Raw genomic sequence first — 27739 nt, forward strand, 5'->3', positions numbered from 1 at the left:
ACATGGTCGTTGGGCTGGCACAGTGTAATTACAGTGTAGTATAGTATTTTGGTAATGCTAGGTAATAAACAGATTAACTTTGACTCTTGTCAACTGAACAGCTATTTCTGAAAAATGTACCACATTGGGACGTACTACTTCAATACAAATATATAGTGGAATGATTGATGAAGGAAAAGATTCAGGACTTGCACAAGATTCAAAATAAGTCACATAAGATTAGTTATTGATTTTTACTTCAACAATTTTTGTTTTATTAGTTAGAACACAGGAGTAGTACCTCATAGTTGTACAAAGAAATATTGGACACCATCCAGAAATTACAAAAGAAATCCCCCGAAAAAAGCAAAGTCAACAACATCGAAGGCATTTTTTTGCTGTAAACATGCTGTGGACCTTAAACAACAGTGCAGTTTGTATAGTTGCCATTCATGCCATTCTCTAATATTCCTGAGATTCTGGCCTTTAAATGTAGCCACTGTGGAAGTCCCACTTTTCATCATGTGGACTCCAGATAGAAAGATATTGAAAAGTGGCACCTTACAAATAATTTCTAACAAGATAGATAAAATACATATTCACACAGACACGCACGCACACACAAACACACGCACACACGCGCACACACGCACACACACACACGCACGCACGCACGTACACACACAATAGGGCAGAGGGAGTTTAAAAGTTGAGTGCACGAATAATCAAAACATGGATTGAGGAACGAGAGGTGTTGAGAAACAAGAGGTGTATCAGAGTTCAGAGTAAGTCGTTTTAAAGGCTGTGAGAGAATGTGTGCAAACTGCAAGTCAGAGCATCAATTGACGAAGCATCAGATTCCCAAGAGAAACATTGTCAATACACCAATCAATTATTATTATCTCCTTATTCCCAAAGTCATTCTCCCAAGACAAGGAAGTGCTAAAGCTAATTCTGAACAAAAGTGTCCACATTGACATGACATGATTTAACAACCGTAAACAACAGTCTTAACATTCCTAACATTGTAAGTTTATCTGGAAATAAAGGTGCATGATTAATAAAGTAATACATGTAATAAATGACTCAAAATTGAAGTTAAAGTATACTAATAAATGACATCCTTTTTATGCACTTTTGTCTGTATTCATGTCATCCTGTTACTGTTTTTACTGCCAGTAGGTTTGGGTTCATATAGCTACACAACAAAACATAGTCTGCAGTGCGAAACAAGAACAAACTAAGATATTCACAACATAAACATTTGGCTTTTGTTTTGTTGACGCACTGGTTTCTGTTGAATAGGCCTCTCAGTGACTATTGTAATTCAGGTAGGAACCAATGACTTGCAACGTTTCGAAGGCTGATCCGATAGATGGCAGACAGTCTGTTGTTTCTTAACTCAGCATGAATACATGAATAATTGTCATTGCTGTACATCCTATTCACAGGGGATATGTCCCTAAGATCTGTAGGAATATTATTATCATGTTCGTTATTTGGTTGTTGAAGAATTGGAATCCATTTTTTTAAAAGACGAAACCAAGGAAACCATTGCGTTGGCTTATATACATGTCAAATTGAGTGTCTCGAACAGATTGAATTACCAGACGTGATGTGAATCACGAGACCATAGCAGAAGAAATTGATTTTGTTTCTCAAGAATTTTCTCTCTCAATGAACAATGAACACAAATGACAGAAATGTCTAAAAACAATGTGACAATTGTTTGGCCTGATTCCATGGTTCTAATGACATATTCTTTTTGGCCTCACATTTATTCTCCTGTAAACCATACACAATCTGTTTACAAGAAGGCTATGAGAAAGTTGTGTAGTCAAATTAAGCAACGTTTAAGACAAGCCCACATTAGTGAGGGAAACCTGAATTTGTATTAAACAATATAAAACTGACTTTCCCTTTCCCGCTATATTTCCCTGTGTTGTTCGAAACAACCATTTGAGCACAGTAACACAGTTTTACCACCACCAGTTTTACCACCACCACAGAAATGTGCACTGATCGTTTTTCAGGTCTCTTTCTTCACAGAGGTCTCTGGAAACGCAAAACTGGTGGCACTAGAAGCACATTGTTGATCTGACTGAGGGAAAACTACAGTATCACTGGCCATTGGCCATCATCAGATAGATATTTTATACATATATACCTGTCTGCCATCACGCCTACAGTTAGGAACTGTACAAAAGTCAATGTCCCAAACGTAAGCCGGTCCTTGAATGCTCTGGAGTAGAAGGGGCCTTTGTCATTGAGGATTGTTTAACTATCATTTAAATATTGTGATTGAAAAGGGATAGAATCGGATAGAATGAGTCTCAGATGTCACTCATTACACTCCCACTCAACCACTAGCTACTTCTTCTTCAGACAGGAAGTGGAGGGCCTGCCCTTCAATCAGAGGCATAGGTGGAGGTTTCATAGTTGTGTTCAGACAACACCCCTTGAAGTTAAAAATCCTTCCATTGAAATCAACAACGAGAAAATAATCCTTACCGGTTTTCTACCAGATTCAGACATATGGGTTCTCAAGTATGTAGCGGTACAGTGGAAAGTTCTTTAATAGATATTTGGGTGCGTACATAGGCTCTTTAGGGTCTGTGGATGGGTACTCCCCCACCGAGCCATCAAACCATCCCCCAGTCTGGATCAAGCTCTTGATGTAATTCAGGTCTCGTTTTTCCACGTAGTCGCCCCAGCGGGGGAAGTCTCCATTCTGGGCAGATATTAGTTTGTGGGAGATTCCCTCTGGTCTGAAGCACCAGGAACAGTGCCAGCCTGCGTAGTGGACGGGGCTCCCAATGGACCACTGCACCAGGATGTGTCCACTCTCCCTCTGATAGTTCCGGAAACCCGGCATGGAGTAGTAATCCCTGCGCCTCAGTGATATCCCGTCTCCATTGTAGACGGCAAAAAGCATGGCAACAGTGCAGGCGGAGTGGACTTCCAGTGTCCCAGGCTGCCTCCAGAAGAAACCATAAAGGGACTTTCTCATGTGGATGGACACAGGTTCCGTCCAGCCGTCGTAGAGTTTGAGGAAGAGGATGCCCTCGCGGGCAGGGATCTCGTCTGCATCGTTGATGAGGAAGACATCATCCGGCCTGGCACCTTGTACTCTGGACATCCCGTCATAGCTTAAAAACGTCCGCAGGTAGTCGTCAGCGATCCATCCGTTCTGCTGGCCACCTTTAGGGAAGTGATTAAGGAAAACATAGAGGATCTTGTGGCGCATGTAGTTGTAGGTCCCGTTAAGCAGAAGGCGCAGGAAGTGCAGTGGCTTGGAATTTCCATAGGCCGTGAAGTTTGACTCACACACCAGGAAGAGGTCAACAGTGTCGGCCAGCTCGTGAAAGCGGGCGTGGAGGAGGTCAAACTCGTGGTTGATGTTAATGGCATTGATGACCCTCCGTGGAACCATCCTGGGCATCAGACTTCCCTTAGTGGGCAGGTTGGAGTGTTGCACCATGGTGGGGATGCCACAGTGAGGGCCGTGCCAGCCTTGGCGACACATACACTTCACCAGCCTTTTCCCCCGGGTGTATTTCCCCTGGTCTGACTTGGGTTCCTCTTGTTGTGCATGCAGGATCTTACGCTGGCCCTCTCGTGCTGCTTGTACCGTTTGTCCTGAGTCGTCTTTGAGAAAAGCCATTTCCGTCCCCTCTTGGAAGCAATATGCTCCAGACTTGGTGCGCGCAAAGAATGGGGTGGGGTCATCGCGAAGACGGAAGCTCCGTTTGTGAAGTTCCCCCCATGGTCCTTTGGGGTCTGGGAGAGTGACCGTCATTCTGTTTACATTCCCTGAGTCAGGCTGCTCCTTACCCCATGGGTCCTGAGTGGGAGAACAACAGGAGGAAAATCAAACATATCAATGACAATGTCATATAGACCCAAAACAATGTATAGGGAAAGTCATGTCATCTGCCCCCTCACCTCACCGCCATGCCCAATCCATCTCTCCACCTCTGCATTCCCCTGGTCATCCCCTGGTTCCCACAGGCCCATGTTGGAGAGTCGAGACCCAGGGAGAGGCTTCATCCCTGAGTGAACATTCCGTCTCCAGAGGAAGCCCAGGGCCTCGAGGTTGACAGAGGAGGTATACAGCTCTCTCAGCATAAGCATGTGGTGGAGGGCCTTGCAGTATTGCAGCAGGGAGAGGACACACAAGGCCAATGTGCCGAAGAGAAAGACCTTGTGTCGTCGCATCTTTGTCCTGAAAAACAGATACATTAACAAAACTCTTTAGCAAAATGGAAGTTTAAACTCCTTGGTTACTTAACAGGCCCACATAATCACTCCGGTTGTTTTGGCATTGTATGCATGCTCATCAATAACTATTTACATAAAGTAAAACAACAACTTGGCATAAAGAAACTAAAAAGCATGACCTATAGTAGATTTGAACCTCTTTTATCTCATCACCCATTGTTAATAAATGACACTGGTAAAAGAAAAAAGTATCTGGAAACTAAACAGGAAATCAGAAAAATCAAAATCAAGAATCTAACCAAGAAAAAAGAAGAAACCACCCGCTACACTATCAGGAAAACAGGAAATCAGAAAAATCAAAATCAAGAACCTAACCAAGAAAAAAGAAGAAACCACCCGCTACACTATCTGGGCAACAGAGCGTTGTGTATGTGAGCCCTGAACAAAAGTAGTAGAACTACATAGAAAATGACGCTCCACCGCTGCATTTGCATAAAGTATGTAGCACCCTTAACAGTCCAGGAATAGCATACAAAACACAAAGGGGGTTCAGTTACCAATTTCTTATTCTTTGAGATCTCGTCCTGTATTGTTAACCTGTTTGGGTTTTCAATTAAAAGCCACCACTCACTGAAAGACTAGTGCTCCAACTGCCTTTTTGCTTGTGGTTTTCCGACATGGACTGCAGGCAGTCTGGCTACGTTAGCTTTAACCCCATTTTGCATGCTGGGCATGGCGGTGTAGAGTTAATATTGGGCATAGGCAAATCAGGTCTGAAGCTGGGATGGTTATCTGCTTATAAACTCAGCAAAAAAGAAACGTTCCCTCACTGTCAACTGTGTTTATTTTCAGCAAACTTAAAATGTGGAAATATTTGTATGAACATAACAAGATTCCGAGACATAAACTGAACAAGTCCCATAGACATGTGACTAACAAAGGGGGGATAACAGTAATAGTCAGTATCTGATGTGGCCACCAGGTGCATTAAGTACTGCGGTGCATCTCCTCCTCATGGACTGCACCAGATTTGTCAGTTCTTGCTGTGAGATGTTACCCCACTCTTCCACCAAGGCACCTACAAATTCCCTGACATTTCTGGGAGGAATGGCCCTAGCCCTCACCCTCTGATCCAACAGTTCCCAGTTGTGCTCAATGGGATTGAGATCCAGGCTCTTCACTGGCCATGGCAGGACACTGACATTCCTGTCTTGCGGGAAATCACGCACAGAACGAGCAGTATGGCTGGTGGCATTTTCATGCTGGAGGGTCATGTCAGGATGAGCCTACAGGAAGGGTAACACATGAGGGAGGAGGATGCCTTCCCTGTAACGCACAGCGTTGAGATTGCCTGCAACGACAACAAGCTCAGTCTGATGATGCTGTGACACACCGCCCCAGAAAATTATGGACCCTCCACCTCCAAATCAGTCCCGCTCCAGAGTACAGGCCTCGGTGTAACGCTCATTCCTTCGACGAGAAACGCAAATTCGACCATCACCCCTGGTGAGACAAAACCGCGACTCGTCCTTGAAGAGCACTTTCTGCCAGTCCTGTCTGGTTAAGCGACGGTGGGTTTGTGCTCATAGACAACGTTGTTGCCGGTGATGTCTGGTGATGTTCTGTCTTACAACAGGCCTACAAGCCCTCAGTCCAGCCTCTCTCAGCCTATTGTGGACAGTCTGAGCACTGATGTAGGGATTGTGCGTTCCTGGTGTAACTCGGGCAGTTGTTGTTGCCATCCTGTACCTGTCAGGTGTGATGTTCGGATGTGTCGATCCTGTGCAGGTGTTGTTACACAGGGTCTGCCACTGCAAGGACGATCAGCTGTCCATCCTGTCTCCCTGTAACGCTGTCTTAGGCGTCTCAGAGTAAGGACATTGCAATTTATTGCCCTGGTCACATCTGCTGTCCTCATGCTGTCATGTTTTGTCTTATATTGTCTTGTCATTATGCTTTCCCTTCTGTTCGTTTCCCCCTGCTGGTCTTATTAGGTTCGTTCCCTTTTTCTATCCCTCTCTCTCCCCCTCCCTCTCTCTCCTCTCTCTATGTTCCGTTCCTGCTCCCAGCTGTTCCTCATTCTCCTAACTCACTCATTTAGTCTTTTCACACCTGTCCCCTATTCTGTCCTCTGATTAGAGTCCCTATTTCTCCCCTTGTTTTCCGCTTCTGTCCTTGTCGGATCCTTGTATGATGTTCGCTGTGCTGTGTCTTGGTCTCGCCCTGTCGTGTCTTGTCTCCTTCAGATGCTGCGTGTGAGCAGGTGTCTGAGTCCGCTACGGTCGGTGCCTTCCCGAGGCAACCTACAGTTAATGGTCGAGTCTCCAGTCTGTCCTCGTCACTACGAGTGGATTTAAGTTTTTTATGTTTTGTTTTCTGCTCTGATTGTCCAGGAGTAGTGCTCTTATCCTTTACTGGAATAAAGACTCTGTTTTCGCCAAGTCGCTTTTGGGTCCTCATTCATCTGCATAACAGAAGAATCCGACCAAGAATGGACCCAGCGACTACGGATTCTCGTAACACTGCCGTCGAGATCCAGGGAGCCATGCTCGGCAGACACGAGCAGGAATTGTCTGCTGCTCGTCATGCCGTTGAGACCCTGGCCGCTCAGGTTTCCGACCTCTCTGGACAGTTCCAGAGTCTTCGTCTCGTGCCACCTGCTACTTCTTGGTCTGCCGAGTCTCCGGAACCTAGGGTTAATAACCCACCTTGTTACTCCGGGCAGCCCACTGAGTGCCGCTCTTTTCTCACCCAGTGTGATATTGTGTTCTCTCTCCAACCCAACACATACTCAAGAGAGAGCTCGGGTTGCTTACGTCATATCACTCCTTACTGGCCGGGCTCGAGAGTGGGGCACAGCTATCTGGGAGGCAAGGGCTGATTGTTCTAACAATTACCTGAGCTTTAAAGAGGAGATGATACGGGTTTTTGATCGTTCAGTTTTTGGTAGGGAGGCTTCTAGGGCCCTGGCTTCCCTATGTCAAGGTGATCGATCCATAACGGATTACTCTATAGAGTTTCTGCACTCTTGCTGCCTCAAGTGACTGGAACGAGCCGGCGCTGCTCGCTCGTTTTCTGGAGGGACTCCACGCAGAGGTTAAGGATGAGATTCTCTCCCGGGAGGTTCCTTCCAGTGTGGACTCTTTGATTGCACTCGCCATCCGCATAGAACGACGGGTAGATCTTCGTCACCGAGCTCGTGGAAGAGAGCGCGCGTTAACGGTGTTTCCCCTCTCCGCATCGCAACCATCTCCTCCCTCCGGCTCAGAGACTGAGCCCATGCAGCTGGGAGGTATTCGCATCTCGACTAAAGAGAGGGAACGGAGGATTACCAACCGCCTGTGCCTCTATTGCGGACTTGCTGGACATTTTGTCAATTCATGTCCAGTAAAAGCCAGAGCTCATCAGTAAGCGGAGGGCTACTGGTGAGCGCTACTACTCAGGTCTCTCCATCAAGATCCTGTACTACTATGTCGGTCCATCTACGCTGGACCGGTTCGGGTGCTACATGCAGTGCCTTGATAGACTCTGGGGCTGAGGGTTGTTTTATGGACGAAGCATGGGCTCGGAAACATGACATTCCTCTCAGACAGTTAGGGAAGCCTACGCCCATGTTCGCCTTAGATGGTAGTCATCTCCCCAGTATCAGATATGAGACACTACCTTTAACCCTCACAGTATCTGGTAACCACAGTGAGACTATTTCCTTTTTGATTTTTCGTTCACCTTTTACACCTGTTGTTTTGGGTCATCCCTGGCTAGTATGTCATAATCCTTCTATAAATTGGTCTAGTAATTCTATCCTATCCTGGAACGTTTCTTGTCATGTGAAGTGTTTAATGTCTGCTATCCCTCCTGTTTCTTCTGTCCCCTCTTCTCAGGAGGAACCTGGTGATTTGACAGGAGTGCCGGAGGAATATCATGATCTGCGCACGGTCTTCAGTCGGTCCAGAGCCAACTCCCTTCCTCCTCACCGGTCGTATGATTGTAGTATTGATCTCCTTCCGGGGACCACTCCTCCTCGGGGTAGACTATACTCTCTGTCGGCTCCCGAACGTAAGGCTCTCGAGGATTATTTGTCTGTGTCTCTTGACGCCGGCACCGTAGTGCCTTCTTCCTCTCCTGCCGGGGCGGGGTTTTTTTTTGTTAAGAAGAAGGACGGTACTCTGCGCCCCTGCGTGGATTATCGAGGGCTGAATGACATAACGGTTAAGAATCGTTATCCGCTTCCCCTTATGTCATCAGCCTTCGAGATTCTGCAGGGAGCCAGGTTCTTTACTAAGTTGGACCTTCGTAATGCTTACCATCTCGTGCGCATCAGAGAGGGAGACGAGTGGAAAACGGCGTTTAACACTCCGTTAGGGCATTTTGAGTACCGGGTTCTGCCGTTTGGTCTCGCTAATGCTCCAGCTGTTTTTCAGGCATTAGTTAATGATGTACTGAGAGACATGCTGAACATCTTTGTTTTTGTCTACCTTGACGACATCCTGATTTTTTCACCGTCACTCGAGATTCATGTTCAGCACGTTCGACGTGTACTCCAGCGCCTTTTAGAGAATTGTCTCTACGTGAAGGCTGAGAAGTGCGCCTTTCATGTCTCCTCCGTCACTTTTCTCGGTTCTGTTATTTCCGCTGAAGGCATTCAGATGGATCCCGCTAAGGTCCAGGCTGTCAGTGATTGGCCCGTTCCAAGGTCACGTGTCGAGTTGCAGCGCTTTCTAGGTTTCGCTAATTTCTATCGGCGTTTCATTCGTAATTTCGGTCAAGTTGCTGCCCCTCTCACAGCTCTTACTTCTGTCAAGACGTGCTTTAAGTGGTCCGGTTCCGCCCAGGGAGCTTTTGATCTCCTCAAGAAGCATTTTACGTCCGCTCCTATCCTCGTTACTCCTGACGTCACTAAACAATTCATTGTCGAGGTTGACGCTTCAGAGGTGGGCGTGGGAGCCATTCTATCCCAGCGCTTCCAGTCTGACGATAAGGTTCATCCTTGCGCTTATTTTTCTCATCGCCTGTCGCCATCGGAACGCAACTATGATGTGGGTAACCGCGAACTGCTCGCCATCCGCTTAGCCCTAGGCGAATGGCGACAGTGGTTGGAGGGGCGACCGTTCCTTTGTCGTTTGGACTGACCATAAGAACCTTGAGTACATCCGTTCTGCCAAACGACTTAATGCACGTCAAGCTCGTTGGGCGTTGTTTTTCGCTCGTTTCGAGTTTGTGATTTCTTATCGCCCGGGTAGTAAGAACACCAAGCCTGATGCCTTATCCCGTCTCTTTAGTTCTTCTGTGGCTTCTACTGATCCCGAGGGGATTCTTCCTTATGGGCGTGTTGTCGGGTTGACAGTCTGGGGAATTGAGAGACAGGTTAAGCAAGCACTCACTCACACTGCGTCGCCGCGCGCTTGTCCTAGTAACCTTCTTTTCGTTCCTGTTTCTACTCGTCTGGCTGTTCTTCAGTGGGCTCACTCTGCCAAGTTAGCTGGCCATCCCGGCGTTCGAGGTACTCTTGCTTCTATTCGCCAGCGCTTTTGGTGGCCTACTCAGGAGCGTGACACGCGCCGTTTCGTGGCTGCTTGTTCGGACTGCGCGCAGACTAAGTCAGGTAACTCTCCTCCTGCCGGTCGTCTCAGACCGCTTCCCATTCCTTCTCGACCATGGTCTCACATCGCCTTAGACTTCATTACCGGTCTGCCTTCGTCTGCGGGGAAGACTGTGATTCTTACGGTTGTCGATAGGTTCTCTAAGGCGGCACATTTCATTCCCCTCGCTAAGCTTCCTTCCGCTAAGGAGACGGCACAAATCATCATCGAGAATGTGTTCAGAATTCATGGCCTCCCGTTAGACGCCGTTTCAGACAGAGGTCCGCAATTCACGTCACAGTTTTGGAGGGAGTTCTGTCGTTTGATTGGTGCTTCCGTCAGTCTCTCTTCCGGTTTTCATCCCCAGTCTAACGGTCAAGCAGAAAGGGCCAATCAGACGATTGGTCGCATACTACGCAGCCTTTCTTTTAGAAACCCTGCGTCTTGGGCAGAACAGCTCCCCTGGGCAGAATACGCTCACAACTCGCTTCCTTCGTCTGCTACCGGGCTATCTCCGTTTCAGAGTAGTCTGGGTTACCAACCTCCTCTGTTCTCGTCCCAGCTCGCCGAGTCCAGCGTTCCCTCCGCTCAGGCGTTTGTCCAACGTTGTGAGCGCACCTGGAGGAGGGTGAGGTCTGCACTTTGCCGTTACAGGGCGCAGACTGTGAGAGCCGCCAATAAACGTAGGATTAAGAGTCCTAGGTATTGTCGCGGCCAGAGAGTGTGGCTTTCCACTCGTAACCTTCCCCTTACGACAGCTTCTCGTAAGTTGACTCCGCGGTTCATTGGTCCGTTCCGTGTCTCCCAGGTCGTCAATCCTGTCGCTGTGCGACTGCTTCTTCCGCGACATCTTCGTCGCGTCCATCCTGTCTTCCATGTCTCCTGTGTCAAGCCCTTTCTTCGCACCCCCCGTTCGTCTTCCCTGCCCCCCGTCCTTGTCGAGGGCGCACCTATTTACAAGGTACGTAGGATCATGGACATGCGTTCTCGGGGACGTGGTCACCAGTACTTAGTGGATTGGGAGGGTTACGGTCCTGAGGAGAGGAGTTGGGTTCCATCTCGGGACGTGCTGGACCGTTCGCTGATTGATGATTTCCTCCGTTGCCGCCAGGATTCCTCCTCGAGTGCGCCTGGAGGCGCTCGGTGAGTGGGGGGGGTACTGTCATGTTTTGTCTTATATTGTCTTGTCATTATGCTTTCCCTTCTGTTCGTTTCCCCCTGCTGGTCTTATTAGGTTCGTTCCCTTTTTCTATCCCTCTCTCTCCCCCTCCCTCTCTCTCCTCTCTCTATGTTCCGTTCCTGCTCCCAGCTGTTCCTCATTCTCCTAACTCACTCATTTAGTCTTTTCACACCTGTCCCCTATTCTGTCCTCTGATTAGAGTCCCTATTTCTCCCCTTGTTTTCCGCTTCTGTCCTTGTCGGATCCTTGTATGATGTTCGCTGTGCTGTGTCTTGGTCTCGCCCTGTCGTGTCTTGTCTCCTTCAGATGCTGCGTGTGAGCAGGTGTCTGAGTCCGCTACGGTCGGTGCCTTCCCGAGGCAACCTACAGTTAATGGTCGAGTCTCCAGTCTGTCCTCGTCACTACGAGTGGATTTAAGTTTTTTATGTTTTGTTTTCTGCTCTGATTGTCCAGGAGTAGTGCTCTTATCCTTTACTGGAATAAAGACTCTGTTTTCGCCAAGTCGCTTTTGGGTCCTCATTCATCTGCATAACACATGCCTCCTTGTAGCGTGCCTAAGGCACTTTCACGCAGATGAGCAGGGACCTGGGACATTTTTCTTTTGGTGTTTTTCAGAGTCAGTAGAAAGGCCTCTTTAGTGTCCTAAATTTTCATAACTGTTACCTTAATTGCCTACCTTCTGTAAGCTGTTAGTGTCTTAATGACCATTCCACAGGTGCATGTTCATTAATTGTTTAAGATTCATTGACCAAGCATGGGAAACAGTGTTAAAACCCTTTACAATGAAGATCTGTGAAGTTATTTGGATTTTTATGAATTATCTTTGAAAGACAGGGTCCTGAAAAGGGGAAGTTTCTTTTTTTTTGCTGAGTTTAAATACCATGACGTTATATTTAATCCAAGAAGAAATGGTCTATCAGAATGGAGACCTCTCCATTCCATTGTGAACCAAATCTCATAACGAAATATGTCCTCACTGCAGTCTCTTAAGCGAGAGAAATCTGAGCAGTGGACTGCTATGTCTGCAGCTTTGCTCACACACTAGTTAATCCAATCCCTCCAGCTCTTACTGTTTCCCCATATTTCCCCCTCGATCCTGAAAATCTGAAAGGATGAGTGACAGTTTTGTACGATGTCTGAATATTTACTAGTAGCCTACAGTAGATGTTTTTATTGTCTACATTTCATAACATTACACTGTAGGTGAAACCCAAATGTAACGGATGTGAAACGGCTAGCTTAGTTAGCGGTGTGCGCTAAATAGCGTTTCAATCGGTTACGTCACTTGCTCTGAGACCTTGAAGTAGTAGTTCCCCTTGCTCTGCAAGGGCCGCGGCTTTTGTGGAGCGATGGGTAACGATGCTTCGTGGGTGACTGTTGTTGATGTGTGCAGAGAGTCCCTGGTTCGCGCCCGGGTATGGGCGAGGGGACGGTTTAAAAGTATACTGTGACATTGATGCTGTTGACCCGGATTACTGGTCGCTGCGGAAAAAGGAGGAAGGTCAAAAGGGGGGTGAGTGTAACGGATGTGAAACGGCTAGCTTAGTTAGCGGTGTGTGCTAAATAGCGTTTCAATCGGTTACGTCACTTGCTCTGAGACCTTGAAGTAGTAGTTCCCCTTGCTCTGCAATGGGTAACGAGCGATGGGTAACGATGCTTCGAGGGTGACTGTTGACGTTGTGTGCAGAAGGTCCCTGGTTCGCGCCCGGGTATGGGAGAGGGGACGGTTTAAAAGTATACTGTTACACAAAGGTGACCAATGAATCTGTCCATTGAAATGAATCATCTCACGTTTCTTTAGTACTGTTCTTATATTGTTACGTCATAATGCCTTTGGTGCTGGAGTATAATGCGGTTTCATCCACCAGCTAATGCCAGCAGTGCTGCTGGTCAGTGAAAGGTGAGTATGAAGACATTGAGGTTCTTCCAAGTCGTGGGAAGTACTGTCTTTGTAAGAGCTGACACCTAATGATTGACATGGCTCCTGACACTACTTGCGCATAATCAGAAGTCGATTTGAAGGACAGCCATTCTAAGCTGTGTTTGTGAAAAGGACTGTACACTGTACGGATGACTTATTATTGTTTTGGCTTCATCAAAGATACAGTTGAAGTCGGATGTTTACATAACACTTAGGTTGGAGTCATTAAAACTCGTTTTTCAACCACTCCACAAATGTCTTGTTAACAAACTATAGTTTTGGGAAGTCAGTTAGGACATCTACTTTGTGCATGACACAAGTATTTTTTCCAACAATTGTATATAGACAGATTATTTCACTTATAATTCACGGTATCACAAATCCAGTGGGTCAGAAGTTTACATACACTAAGTTGACTGTGCCTTTAAACAGCTTGGAAAAATCCAGAAAATGATGCAATGGCTTTAGAAGCTTCTGATAGGCTAATTGACATCTGTTGAGTCAATTGGAGGTGTAGCTGTCGATGTATTTCAAGGCCTACCTTTAAACTCAGTGCCTCTTCGCTTGACATCATGGGAAAATGAAAAGAAATCGGCCAAGACCTGAGAATTTTTTTTGTAGACCTCCACAAATCTGGTTCATCCTTGGGAACAATTTCCAAATGCCTGAAGGTACCACGTTCATCTGTACAAACAACAGTATGCAAGTATAAACAACATGGGATCACGCAGCCGTCATATGGCTCAGGAAGGAGACGCGTTCTGTCTCATAGAGATGAACGCACTTTGGTGCAAAAGGTGCAAATCAATCCCAGAACAACAGCAAAGGACCTTGTGAAGATGCTGGAGGAAACAGGTACAAAAGTATCTATATCCACAGTAAAACGAGTCCTACATTGACATAACTTGAAAGGACGCTCAGCAAGGAAGAAGCCACTGCTCCAAAACTGCCATAAAAAAGCCAGACTATGATTTGCAACTGCACATGGGGACAAAGATCGTACTTTTTGGAGAAATGTCCTCTGGTCTGACGAGACAAAAATAGAACTGTTTGGCCATAATGACCATCGTTATGTTTGGGAGGAAAAAGGGGGAGGCTTGCAAGCCGAAGAACACCATCCCAACCGTGAAGCACGGGGGTGGCAGAATCATGTTGTGGGGGTGCTTTGCTGCAGGAGGGACTGGTGCAATTCACAAAGTAGACGGCAGCATGAGGAAGGACAAATATGTGGATATATTGAAGCAACATCTCAAGATGTCACAAATGGGTCTTCCAAATGGACAATGACCCCAAGCATACTTCCGAAGCTGTGGCAAAATGGCTTAAGGACAACAAAGTCAAAGTATTGGAGTGGCCATCACAAAGCCCTGAACTCATTCCTATAGAAAATTCATGGGCAGAACTGAACAAGTGTGTGCGAGCAAAGAGGCCTGCAAACCTGACTCAGTTATGTAAACTTCTGACACACTGGGAATGTGATGAAAGAAATACAAGCTGAAATAAATCATTCTCTCTACTATTATTCTGAAATTTCACGTTCTTAAAATAAAGTGGTGATCCTAAATGACCTAAAACAGGGAATTTTTATTAGGATTACATGTCAGGAATTGTGAAAAACTGAGTTTAAATGTAATTGGCTAAGGTGTATGTAAACTTCCGACTTCAGCTGTATACGGTAACACTTTATTTTAAGGGTCCATAATAAACCATTTAATGGGACTTTATAAGGCATTTACAAACCATTTGCTCTCCATTCATTTATCATTACTCCCACATTTGTACATTTTAGTACGGTAGTTATTCACAGATGTGTATATATTTCCTTAAACATCCTGTGTTGTGTGCTTATTCTATTACCAGGTACTGCAGGAATGTCTACCAATGGCGTCACCATCATTTTGCGAGAAATTGCACTTGTAACTCAAAACATTTCTAAAGTATTTCTAAAGTGAAAATAGCATCCACTTTAGATTCGGGAAAATAAATCAAAATCAAATCAAATGTTATTTGTCACATGCTTACGTACAAGCCCTTAACCAACAATGCAGTTTTAAGAAAAAAATAAGTGTTAAGAAAGTATTTACTAAATAAACTGAAGTAAACAATAAACAAATAAAAATAAAAATGAAAAAAATAAGAATAAAGAAAATTTAAAAAAGTATTTAAAGAGCAACAGTAAAATAACAGTAGCGAGGCTATATACAAGGGGTACCGGCACAGAGTCAATGTGTGGGGACACAGGTTAGTTAAGGTAATTGAGGTAATATGTACATGTAGATAGAGATAAAGTGACTATGCATAGATAATAAACAGAGAGTAGCAGCAGCATAAAACTGGGGGGAGGGGTTCAATGCAAATAACCCAGGTAGCGTTTTGGTTAGCTGTTCAGGAGTCTTATGGCTTGGGGGTAGAAGCTGTTGAGAAGCCTTTTGGACCTAGACATGGCGCTCTGGTAATGCTTGTTGTGCGGTAGCAGACACAACAGTCTATGACTCGGGTGGCTGGAGTCTTTTTTTTTTTACTTCCTCTGGTACCACCTGGTTTAGAGGTCCAGGATGGCAGGAAGCTTGGACCTAGTGATGTACTATGGTGGTCTGCTTGAAACATGTTGGCATTACAGACTCGGTCAGGGACAAGTTGAAAATGTCACTGAAGACACTTGCCATTTGGCCAGTGTATGCTTGGAGTACACGTTCTGGTAATCTGTCTGGCCCTGCAGCCTTGTGAATGTTGACCTGTTTAAAGGTCTTACTCACATTGGCTACGGAGAGCGTGATCACACAGTCGTCCGGAACAGCTCGTGGTCTCATATATGCTTCAGTGTTGCTTGCCTCGAAGTGTGCATTGAAGTAATTTAGCTAATCTGGTAGGTCAGGGCTGTGCTTCCCTTTGTAGTCCATAATAGTTAGCAAGCTCTGCCACATCCGACGAGCATCGGAGCTGGATTATTACGATTCAATCTTAGTCCTGTATTGACACTTTGTCTGTTTGATGATTTATCGGAGGGCATAGCGGGATTTCTTATAAGCTTCCGGGTTAGAGTCCCGCTCCTTGAAAGTGGCAGCGCTAGCCTTTAGCTCAGTGCGGATGATGCCTGTAATCCATGGCTTCTGGTTGCAGTATGAACAGTCACTCTGGGGATGACATCATCGATGCACTTATTGATGAAGCCAGTGACTGATGTGGTGTACTCCTCAATGCCATCGGAAGAATCCCAGAACATATTTCAGTATGTGCTAGCAAAACATTCCCGTAGCTTAGCATTTGCGTCATCTGACCACTTCCGCATTGAGCGAGTCACTGGTACTTCCTGCTTTAGTTTTTGCTTGTAAGCAGCAGGAATCAAGAGGATATAAATGCCAAATGGAGGTCGAGGTAGAGCTTTGTACCCGTCTCTGTGTGTGGAGTAATGCTGGTCTAGAGTTTTTTTTCTCCTCTGGTTGCAAATGTAACATGCTTGTAGTAATTAGGTAAAACAGATTTAAGTTTCCCTGCATTAAAGTCCCCGGCCTCTGGATGATCATTTTCTTGTTTGCTTATGGCCTTATACAGCTCGTTGAGTGCGGTCTTAGTGCCAGCATCGGTTTGGGGTGGTAAATAGACAGCAATGAAAAATATAGATGAAAACAGTCACCAACGCTCTGGATGACATGCAAACTGCCTAACCAGCTCTGCTAGGGGGAGTAAAATTGTCAGAGTGGGGTGTTCTCTCATTATGTGTCTGGAAGTAGCTAGCCAATGTTAGCCAGTTAGCTAGGTTGCTTGACTGTCGTTGTGAGGTCAGAGCTTTCGGAACAACCCTACTATTGGCCAGAGAGTCCAGTGTGCTCTGAACGCGAAACACTCTGAATATACAAACGGACAATCTGACAGCACAGTTGCAGTCACCAACGCTCTGGATAACATAATTGACAGTTTTCTCAAAAGGGAGTTGACAAGTTGATCAACTTTCAAAGCAAAATTACTTTCCCATTGTTTTCTCAAATGCAGTGTATGATATACCATTTTGTACAGAAATTCAAATGTAGCTGTAATGCGGTCTACAGTTTATCATGAGATACTCTACCTCAGGCGTGCAAAATCTAGAGACTTCATTAATATTATATTTTGAGTACCAGCTGTTATTTACAAATAGAAACAGAGCGCCACCCCTTGTCTTACCGGAGGAAGCTGTTCTATCTTGCCGATGCACGGAAAACCCAGCCAGCTGTATGTTATCCATGTTGTTGTTCAGCCCCAACTCGGTGAAACATAAGATATTACAGTTTTAATGTCCCGTTGGTAGTATAGTTTTGATCGGAGCTCATCCAGTTTATCATCTAATGATTGCACGTTGGCTAGTAGGACTGATGGTAGAGGCGGGTTACCCACTCACCGTCGGATTCTTACAAGGCACCCCGACCTACAACCCCTGTATCTCCGTCTCTTCTTCATTGCGAAAGACAGGGATTTGGGCCTTGTCCGGTGTCTGATTCACCTCCGACTCGTTTAAGAAAAACTCTTTGTCCAGTACGAGGTGAGTAATAGCTGTTCTGATATGCAGAAGCATCTTTTTGGTCATAAGAGACAGTGGCAGAAATATTATGTACAAAATAAGTTACAAATAAAAGTGAAAAAAAACATACAATAGCAGAATTGGCTAGGAGCCTGTAAAACGACAGCCATCTCCTCCGGCACCAATATAACTTTACTAATGACTGGTAAATGGTTTATACATGTGAGAGTAATGATTAACACATGCTGAAAACACAACTTACACATTCCTTAGAAATGATTTATTACAGACCCTTCAAATAAAGTGTACCATATATACTGTACACATCACGTAGATAGAAAGTAATGCACAAGTTTAGTATACACTATCACTCTCTCAAACCCTTCATGGGGAGCAGGTTTTACTGTCACATAAATACAGCAGGCCCAATCTGTTCTGTTGTATTGTTATCACATTTTAAGGTTGAACACTGAAACTATTGAAGCTTTGATGAGGCTTACACTAGTGTAAGAGTTCCTCGAGCCTATGCATATCTCACTGTTGGGGTATGGAAATAATAAATGTTATGAATTTTATATGAGAATATGTAAAGTGCAAAAATATTCAAGGCGCATTTTTATTTGCATTGTACATGATGAACAAGTGACAAATCATTTTAGGCCTCAATTTCTGAAAATAACCGATGGTTTACATGAAAAAAGACCCAGCTGCTGTGTCAACCCAACTGATGGTTAAAAAACAAAAAACAACTGAAGGTTAAATTAACCCGTGTTTGGGTAATCCAAACAACCCAACATTTGGGTTATTCACGCAACCCAACTGGCTGAGTCAAAATAACCCAGCGTGTGTTCTATCCAAAATTTACCCAGTGCTGGTTTACCAAATAATCCAAATTGAGTTGTTTTTAGCCAGGACTTTTGTTTGAGCGTAACCCTGCTGCTCTAGGAGCTTACTTAGACGTATAAAGATAAAGAAGGGCATGTGAAACTGGGTACAATCTTCATTGCAGCACACACCTTAGGGTTGGCCACCTATTCAGAGCATTAGTGCTGGTAAATATGACTATGTCTTCCTCCTTACTGATCTCCAGTGAGTGAAATTCTGCTGATTGGTCACACATGGAATTAGTGTACTGTAGGTGAGTGACTGATCGTTAAGATATTTGAGCGTGCATGTGGTGGCACATCACATGTTAATTCCTGGGTAATGTGAATGAGACCTTGGACTGTTTTACAACTCTGCAGAAAGGCAGTGGAGGACATGTGATTGCTATCATAAAAGTCATAGAAGTTACACATTAAACATTAGTCTGTAACAAGGAAGTCTCAGCTTCATCCTCTGGAGAGAGAGCCAGCCCAAGTGCCCTTTTGTACAATGAAAGCTATTCTCTCCCACTCACCATGCTCAAATGTCACCCTCTTTTCTCTGTTACTCTGTGCACAGTGCACTACAATACTTTCCTTCTCCAAACCTTCCCCCTCCTCCTGTCCCCCTTCCCTTACCCACATACCCTCCAACCTGCTGCCCTGCTCATTCCTTCTGGTTCTCTAGCTTAGGGTTACACACACACACACCTGATCCTCCGGTGTGCTGCTTCCTTACAAAGGTTGGGGATAGGCTACCAGGGTAGTCCCACAGTGCTAGTATTGTGTCTGGGGAAAATTATCATCATTACATAACATCCCTGCCCACACAATAAGTACATTTGCTCTGACAATGTATTTGTCTAACAGCAACCATCAACAACACAAGCTTCCGTGAAAGTCAGAATGAATAACAGACCAAACTGGAAAGTCCGGGAAAAATGGGAACAGACAATGTGTGCTGTGGGCCCTGGTCAAAATGTGTACACTATAAAGGGAATAGGGTGCTATTTGGGATGCACTCTTAGAGGAAGTTCACAGCTACATAGACCTATAGTAGTTTTGTTATTTTATTAAGATCCCCATTAGCTGTTGCTAAAGCAGCTACTATATTATTATTATATTACTCTTTCTGGGGTCCACATGAAACAGAAATCATGACATAACAGAGAACATCAATAGACAAGAGCAGCTCAAGGACAGAACTACATACATTTTAAAATGGCAGACATAGCCTACATATCCTGACCGGTTGCATCACTGCCTGGTACTGCAATTGCTCGGCCTCCGACCGCAAGGCACTTCAGAGGGTAGTGGGTACAGCCCAGTACATCACTGGGGCAAAGCTGCCTGCCATCAAGGACCTCTACACCAGGCGGTGTCAGAGGAAGGCCCAGTCATAGACAGCCAACCCAGTCATAGACTGTCTGCTCTACTACCGCATGGCAAGCCGTACCGGAGTGCCAAGTCTAGGACTAAAAGGCTTCTCAACAGTTTCTACCCCCAAGCCATAAGACTCCTGAACAGGTAACAATGGTTACCCGGACAATTTGCATTGTGTGCTCCCACCCCCCAACCCCTCTTTTACGCTGCTGCTACTCTCTGTTTATCTTATATGCTTAGTCACTTTAACTATACATTCATGTACATACTACCTAAATTGGCCAGACCAACCAGTGCTCCCGCACATTGGCTACCCGGGCTATCTGCATTGTGTCCCACCACCCGCCAACCCCTCTTTTTACACTTCTGCTACTCTCTGTTCATCATATATGCATAGTCACTTTAACCATACCTACATGTACATACTACCTCAATAAGCCTGACTAACAGGTGTCTGTATATAGCCTTACTACTCTTTTTTCAAATGTCTTTCTACTGTTGTTTTATTTCTTTACTTACCTACACACACACACACACACACACACACACACACACACACACACACACACACACACACACACACACACACACACACACACACACACACACACACACACACACACACACACACACACACACACACACACACACACACACACACACACACACACACACACCTTTTTTTGGCACCATTGGTTAGAGCCTGTAAGTAAGCATTTCACTGTAAGGTTTACACCTGTTGTATTTGGCACACGTGACAAATAAACTTTGATTTGATTTATCAAAACATACACACCACATATCTAGGTCAAATAGGGGAGAGGCATTGTGCTGTGAGGTGGTATCTGTTTTTTTAGCAGGTTTGCTGTTAATTTGAGCAATATGGGATAGAAGGGAGTTCCATGCAATAATAGCCCAATAAAGTACAGTATGCTTTCTTTTTCTTTTTTTAAAATTTCACCTCTATTTCACCAGGTAGGCCAGTTGAGAACAAGTTCTCATTTACAACTGCGACCTGGCCAAGATAAAGCAAAGCAGTGCGACAAAAAACAACAACACAGAGTTACACATGGGATAAACAAAAGTACAGTCAATAACACAATAGAAAAATCTATATACAGTGTGTGCAAATGGAGTAAGGAGGAAATGGCAATAAATTGGCCATAGTAGCAAAGTACTAACAATTTAGCAAATTAACACTGGAGTGATAGATGAGCAGATGATGATGTGCAAGTAGAAATACTGGTGTGCAAAATAGCAAAAAAGTAAATAAAAACAATATGGGGATGAGGTAGTTGGATGGGCTATTTACAGATGGGCTACGTACAGCTGCAGCAATCGGTAAGCTGCTCAGATAGCTGATGCTTAAAGTTAGTGAGGGAGATATGATTCTCCAACTTCAGCGATTTTTGCAATTCGTTCCAGTCATTGGCAACAGAGAACTGGAAGGAAAGACGGCCGAAGGAGGAGTTGGCTTTTGGGATGACCAGTGAGATATACCTGCTGGAGCGAGTGCTATGGGTGGATGTTGTTATGGTGACATGTGAGATGAGATAAGGCGGAGCTTTAACTAGCAAAGACTTATAGACGACCTGGAACCAGTGGGTCTGGCGACGAATATGTAGAGAGGGCCAGCTGACGAGAGCATACAGGTCACAGTGGTGGGTAGTATATGGGGCTTTGGTGACAAAACGGATGCCACTGTGATAGACTCCATCCAGCTTCCTGAGTAGAGTGTTGGAGTCTATTTTGTAAATTACAATGCCTAGGTTGAGGATCGGTAGGATAGTCAGTTTTACAAGGGTATGTTTGGTAGCGTGAGTGAAGGAGGCTTTGTTGCGAAATAGGAAGACGATTCTAGATTTAATTTTGGATTGGAGATGCTTAATATGAGTCTAGAAGGAGAATTTACAGTCTAGCCAGACACCTAGGTATTTGTAGTTGTCCACATATTATAAGTCAGAACCGTCCAGAGTAGTGATGCTAGTTGGGCGGGCGGGTGGGGGCAGCGATCGGTTGAAGAGTATGCATTTCGTTTTCCTAGCATTTAAGAGCATTTGGAGGCCACGGAAGGAGTGTTGAAGGTCGTTTGGAGGTTTGTTAACACAGCTCAGATGAGAAATCAATTTCTTTCAATGATTGCAAGCATGCAGTGTATTGGGTGGATAACTGCACTTCTCAAAACAAAAACTGGTGCCTACTAACATCACTGGTGAGTGTTGTTAATGCTGACGCAACTTTGATGGAGGAGATCACCCTCAAGTTCTTCGAGCCAGAGCACACCTTCATGAGTGCAGACAGTTTCCACCATGGCGTGGAACAATAAATGAAAGAACGACCAGGAAGTGTGGTGTACGACTTCGGGGACTGCCTCCATGTGGTCGCCACTTCCAATGCAGGCAAAGTGGAGGTGGTCGAAGTGAAAAAGGAAAACATCCTGGCATGGAAAGCTGGCTATTCCATCGTCAAGCTGAAGAAGGCAGCAGCACCAAAGCTGGCGGAGATGGCTGAGATCCAGTTGAGGCATGGATCCAGGAGCCTCTACTGCAAAGTTTCCCATGAAGAAAAGGACTTCACAGAGCTTGACTTTATCATGAAGAAAGTCACTCTAGAGACAAGTTCGACACTACGTACACAGGATAGAGGGATAGAAGAGTCCAAGAAGATGGACATAATCACCAAGATGTGTCCTCTGATGCCTGCAAATCGAAGGCAGTTCTGGAATGCCTTGGTTGTGAACAGCATTGCAGAGGATGAGGAGTGATATGGAAAAGCACTGAAGAAGTTTTACTTAAAAATGAAATGTAACTATTCAGCATTTTATCAATTCAGCATTTTTGTAGCTAAATGTAATTTGTGTCCTCTTATGAATATGAACATGTAAATATATTTAAAATGTATTCTTAAAGCTGTTATTTATTTATTCATTCAAAAGTGTAATTTGAAAAAATACGAATAAAATGTTTTTATTAGCAATCACATGGTCATTTTTATCATTTGTATTTCCCTATGTCATACTTCTATCATATTCCATCATTTTATATTACAAGACATGCAACCATTTCATGTAATTCAAACAATTGCGGTGCTGCTTTTCACATTTATTCTTATAACAAGACATGGGCTACTTGTCAAACACAGTATGTAATGTGACTGATGCAGAACCTACATTTCTACATAAATGCAACTGGTATCTTAGTGGAAGACACAAAGGATGCAATGTGAAGTATAGTAAACTAACAAATGAAAATGGCAGATACTGCTCTTTGCTTTGGTATTACTATGCAATTTATAACATATCATGCCACGGAAGAAGGCAGTAACTGCCGTATAAGGGTCAAAGGTTATGTCAGAGGTCAGGGTCAACATGAATAAAAACAATTACTCATACTAAGGCAACAGATCTCCAATGATCTCCCTAGAATTAATTTGGCTGGACAATTAAAAAACTTTGAAGCCATTTTTCTCAGTTCCACGCTATGAGCAGTTACTGCCTTTTTGCTTGGGAGGGCAGTACAGACGGGGGTATGGTAGGGTGCGGATACAGTGGAGGTAAACCTAGGCATTGAGTGACAATAAGAGAGGTTGCATCTCTGGCGGCACTAGTTATGCTAGGTGAGGTCACCCCATGTGTGGGAGGTGGGACAAAAGAGGCATGTTGAGAGGGGCTAGGGGCTCCGCAGTAAAATGAATCAATTATAGGGCAGGGTAGCCTATTGGTTAGAGTGTTGGACTAGTAACCGAAAGGTTGCAAGTTCAAATCTCCGAGCTGACAAGGTCACAAATCTGTCGTTCTGCCCCTGAACAGGCAGTTAACCCACTGTTCTTAGACCGTCATTGAAAATAAGAATGTGTTCTTAACTGACTTGCCTAGTTAAATAAAAGTAAAATAAATAACTACTAACAGTATACAAGGCATATTGACATAAAGCGAGGCATAAAGCAATCACAGGTGTTGATTGGGAGAGCTAGCTAAGACAGCAACAGCTAAATCAGCTAAGACAACAACAACAGGTAAAATAGCGATGAATGGGCAAGAGAGGGTCAGTTAACTACACACAGGGCTAGATGAAACAGGGAAGCCGTTACTACACTAGCAAGTGGGAGACATGGTGTTCATAAAGTTAGCAGGACGGGGCTAGCAGAAGTGTCTTCGCCAATGTCCGAAAGAGGTTGGTTGAGGGGACATCGGCAGACCAGTCGTGATGGATTGGCGGGGCTCTGTTACGGAGTCTAGTTGATAGGTAATCGACTAGCCGGACTGTTCCCCGGACTCCAGTTGTAGGGATTTGTACAATGCACAAACAAGGCTATTGAACCTGACATTAGTGTCTGTATTTATTCCTTTATCCAACATATCATACTGAAACAGGCTCCGTGTTGACAAATGGTCCAGGCCAATTGGCAAAAGACGTATTGTAGCTGGAGTAATTTAATTTGCTAGCCAGGAGATGCGCCTGGCTCGAGGTGCTAGCTTTGGGACAAGGGGCTAGCTAGTTGCGATGATCCAATGCAAAGGGCCAGATCTTACGGCAGGAATCCGGCGATGTAGTGGCTTCTAGTAGTGGTAGTGAAGAGTCCGGGAGGCATCAGCTGTGTAGCCGAGTGATCATAGGGTCCACTGAGCAGGCCGGGAGATGGGCCTGGCTCAAAGGCTAGCTTCGGGGCTGGGCCAATCGGTAGCAGCTAGCTAGGTGCGATGATCTGGAGTAATGGTCCAGTAATGGAGTAATCTGGAGTAATGGTGGAGAAAAGCAGTCAGAAAAGCAGTCAAAGCTCAGGGTTGATATCGCGTTGTGCAGACTGGCTGGTATTATCCAGGGTAAAAGCGGCTGGTGTCTGAGCTAGAGGTAAAGGCAGTGGCTAACAATGACTAAATAGCTAGTAGCTAATTAGCTGGTTAGCATCTGACAGCTCGCGTCTGATGGAGGTTCTAGCTATAACGTCTAAAAATAGCAGATCCGTAAAACATTGGGTGAGGCAGATTGCCGGAAGGTATATTTAATTTAAAAATGGAAAAAGAGATTGAAATATATACAAAAAAAAAATATGAAAAAGACCAAATTTACATGGGACAACAACAAACACATCCGCACTGCTACTCCATCTTGGTATAGGTTGGTTCTTGAATTTGTTCTGTTCTGGATTAGGGGACTGTTAAAAGATGCCTGGTAGCATGTATGGTGGGGTAAGTGTGTGTGTCAGAGATATGTGTGTAAGTTGACTTGCAAACAACTTGGAACTTTCAACACATTAACGTTTCTTATAAAAAAAGAAGAAGTGATGTGGTCAGTCTCTCCTCAGCTCTTAGCCAAGATAGACTGGCATGTAATCGTTTTTATATTAGCCCTTTGAATACAACGAAGAGCAAGCACCTGACCACGTGACTGGACAACAATCAAGATAAGACAAAACTAGAGCCTGCAGGACTTGATTATTGGAGCGTGGTGCCAAAAAAGCAGAGCATCTCTCTATTATGGAAAGACCTCTCTCCATCTTTACAACCATATGTTTTGATCATGACAGTTTATAATTTAAGGTAACACCAAGTAATTTGGTCTCCTCAACTTAGTACATAAAAACAGATCATATATATATGAACCCCACCTCCTGGACCACAATATACTGAGAGAATGACCCACAGACCCCATGAAATATCATGAGTTGGGCATCTCCGGCGCGGCCCATGCTTGGATTGCGTCCTACCTGACAGGTCGCTCCTACCAGGTGGCGTGGCGAGAATCTGTCTCCTCACCACGCGCTCTCACCACTGGTGTCCCCCAGGGCTCTGTTCTAGGCCCTCTCCTATTCTCACTATACACCAAGTCACTTGGCTCTGTCATAACCTCACATGGTCTCTCCTATCATTGCTATGCAGACGACACACAATTAATCTTCTCCTTTCCCCCTTCTGATGACCAGGTGGCGAATCGCATCTCTGCATGTCTGGCAGACATATCAGTGTGGATGACGGATCACCACCTCAAGCTGAACCTCGGCAAGACGGAGCTGCTCTTCCTCCCGGGGAAGGACTGCCCGTTCCATGATCCATCACGGTTGACAACTCCATTGTGTCCTCGTCCCAGAGCGCTAAGAACCTTGGCGTGATCCTGGACAACACCCTGTCGTTCTCAACTAACATCAAGGCGGGGGCCCGTTCCTGTAGGTTCATGCTCTACAACATCCGCAGAGTACGACCCTGCCTCACACAGGAAGCGGCGCAGGTCCTAATCCAGGCACTTGTCATCTCCCGTCTGGATTACTGCAACTCGCTGTTGGCTGGGCTCCCTGCCTGTGCCATTAAACCCCTACAACTCATCCAGAACGCCGCAGCCCGTCTGGTGTTCAACCTTCCCAAGTTCTCTCACGTCACCCCGCTCCTCCGCTCTCTCCACTGGCTTCCAGTTGAAGCTCGCATCCGCTACAAGACCATGGTGCTTGCCTACGGAGCTGTGAGCTCTCAGTACCTCCAGGCTCTGATCAGGCCCTACATCCAAACAAGGGCACTGCGTTCATCCACCTCTGGCCTGCTCGCCTCCCTACCACTGAGGAAGTACAGTTCCCGCTCAGCCCAGTCAAAACTGTTCGCTGCTCTGGCCCCCCAATATGGTGGAACAAACTCCCTCACGACGCCAGGACAGCGGAGTCAATCACCACCTTCCGGAGACACCTGAAACCCCACCTCTTTAAGGAATACCTAGGATAGGATAAGTAATCCTTCTCACCCCCCCCCCCTAAAAGATTTAGATGCACTATTGTAAAGTGGCTGTTCCACTGGATGTCATAAGGTGAATGCACCAATTTGTAAGTCGCTCTGGATAAGAGCGTCTGCTAAATGACTTAAATGTAATGTAAATGTATATGTCACATAAACATGGTTAGCAGATGTTAATGTGAGTGTAGCGAAATGCTTGTGCTTCTAATTCCGACCATGCAGTAATATCTAACAAGTAATCTAACCTAACCATTTCACAACAACTACCTCATACACACAAGTGTAAAGGAATGAATAAGAATATGTACATAAAAATATATGAATGAGCGATGGCCGAATGGCCATGCAGTGGATGGTATAGAGTACAGTATATACATATGAGATGAGTAATGTAGGGTATGTAAACATTATATAAAGTGGCATTGTTTAGCTAGCTAACCACACGTAGCTAGCCAAAAAATATCCCCATGACAAATCACAAATCATGGTCTCACAGCCCGTGTTAATGTGGAAATGTGACAGAGTGCCTATCAGGGCTTGACTGTAAGGCTTTCCTTAAGAAAAGGGAAGTTGAACTGAGCAGTAGGGCCAGTTCAATCACCCACAACTCAATTTCCCCATGAGTACAGCTGTCATCATAGGGAGTCTATAGACTGTGCAGGTCTGTTTGTGCACTCTAAAAAATGCTGGGCTACAAACAACCCAATTTGGTTATTTGGTAACCCAGCTCTGGGTAAATATTGGACAGAACACATGCTGGGTCATTTTGACCAAGTTAGTTGAGTTAATTTAACTGTCAGTTGTTTTTTTTATTTATATTGTCAGTTGGGTTGACACAGCAGCAGTTCGGGTTGACCACAATGGAGTTGACATGATAGAACAAACAGATGTGGGACCAGGAAGTCTAGGCTTTACACACCAATAGAAGATTGTACAACCAGTAACAAAGATGTCTATGATGTGATAAGGGAACCTGAATGCTCAATAAAACTGTTATGTTTTACTGTGTTAACACTGAAATATGCTGTTGTAATAAAGAGTATGTTGAAATACCCTTGAGCAAATGCAGCTTAAAGCAGTTGCACAAGAGCACATGAAAGTAAAATATGAGAAAGGGAGAGAAAAACAGAAAGTGTGAGACAGAGGGAGAGAAAGAGCAGGAGAGAAAGAGAGAATGTCATTAAACATACAGTACCTCCCTTGCCGGTAAAGTCTAGCCATGCTGGTTTGTTGGTAAGTGTTATTTCCGATTTAGAACTCCCTCTTCTCTTTTCAACATCTCCAATACTTGCACTACTCTGTTACGCTACATTGTTTGAACTATTTGGTAGAGCTTCCAAAGAGCGGCAGGAGGCCTCAACAATGAATGATATGACAACAACCACCAGGCTACCAAACTGAAT

At 45.0% G+C, this 27739-nt stretch overlaps 1 protein-coding gene across 1 annotated transcript; it reads right to left on the reverse strand.

Moving 5' to 3' along the window:
• Window positions 1-223: 223 nt before the first annotated feature.
• LOC118384383 (beta-1,4-mannosyl-glycoprotein 4-beta-N-acetylglucosaminyltransferase-like) lies at window positions 224-27739 on the reverse strand. The gene is made up of 3 exons (XM_035770868.2): window positions 27532-27739; window positions 3925-4204; window positions 224-3823 (listed from the first exon to the last, which is right to left on the reverse strand). Exons 1-3 carry the CDS (start codon window positions 27555-27557, stop codon window positions 2507-2509), a joined length of 1623 nt encoding a protein of 540 aa, XP_035626761.1. The 5' UTR covers window positions 27558-27739; the 3' UTR covers window positions 224-2506.

Source organism: Oncorhynchus keta, chromosome 5, assembly GCF_023373465.1.
Source record: "Oncorhynchus keta strain PuntledgeMale-10-30-2019 chromosome 5, Oket_V2, whole genome shotgun sequence".
In the NCBI taxonomy this organism is placed as follows: Eukaryota; Metazoa; Chordata; class Actinopteri; order Salmoniformes; family Salmonidae; genus Oncorhynchus; species Oncorhynchus keta.

Excerpts from the sequence above, each read along its gene's own strand:
- LOC118384383 (XM_035770868.2), bottom strand. The coding sequence starts at position 27,557 with ATGGCTAGACTTTACCGGCAAGGGAG. Across the intron at positions 4,205-27,531 it reads AGACTTTACCGGCAAGGGAG|GACAAAGATGCGACGACACA; the intron begins GTACTGTATGTT and ends TCTGTTTTTCAG. Across the intron at positions 3,824-3,924 it reads GGATTGGGCATGGCGGTGAG|GACCCATGGGGTAAGGAGCA; the intron begins GTGAGGGGGCAG and ends TCTCCCACTCAG.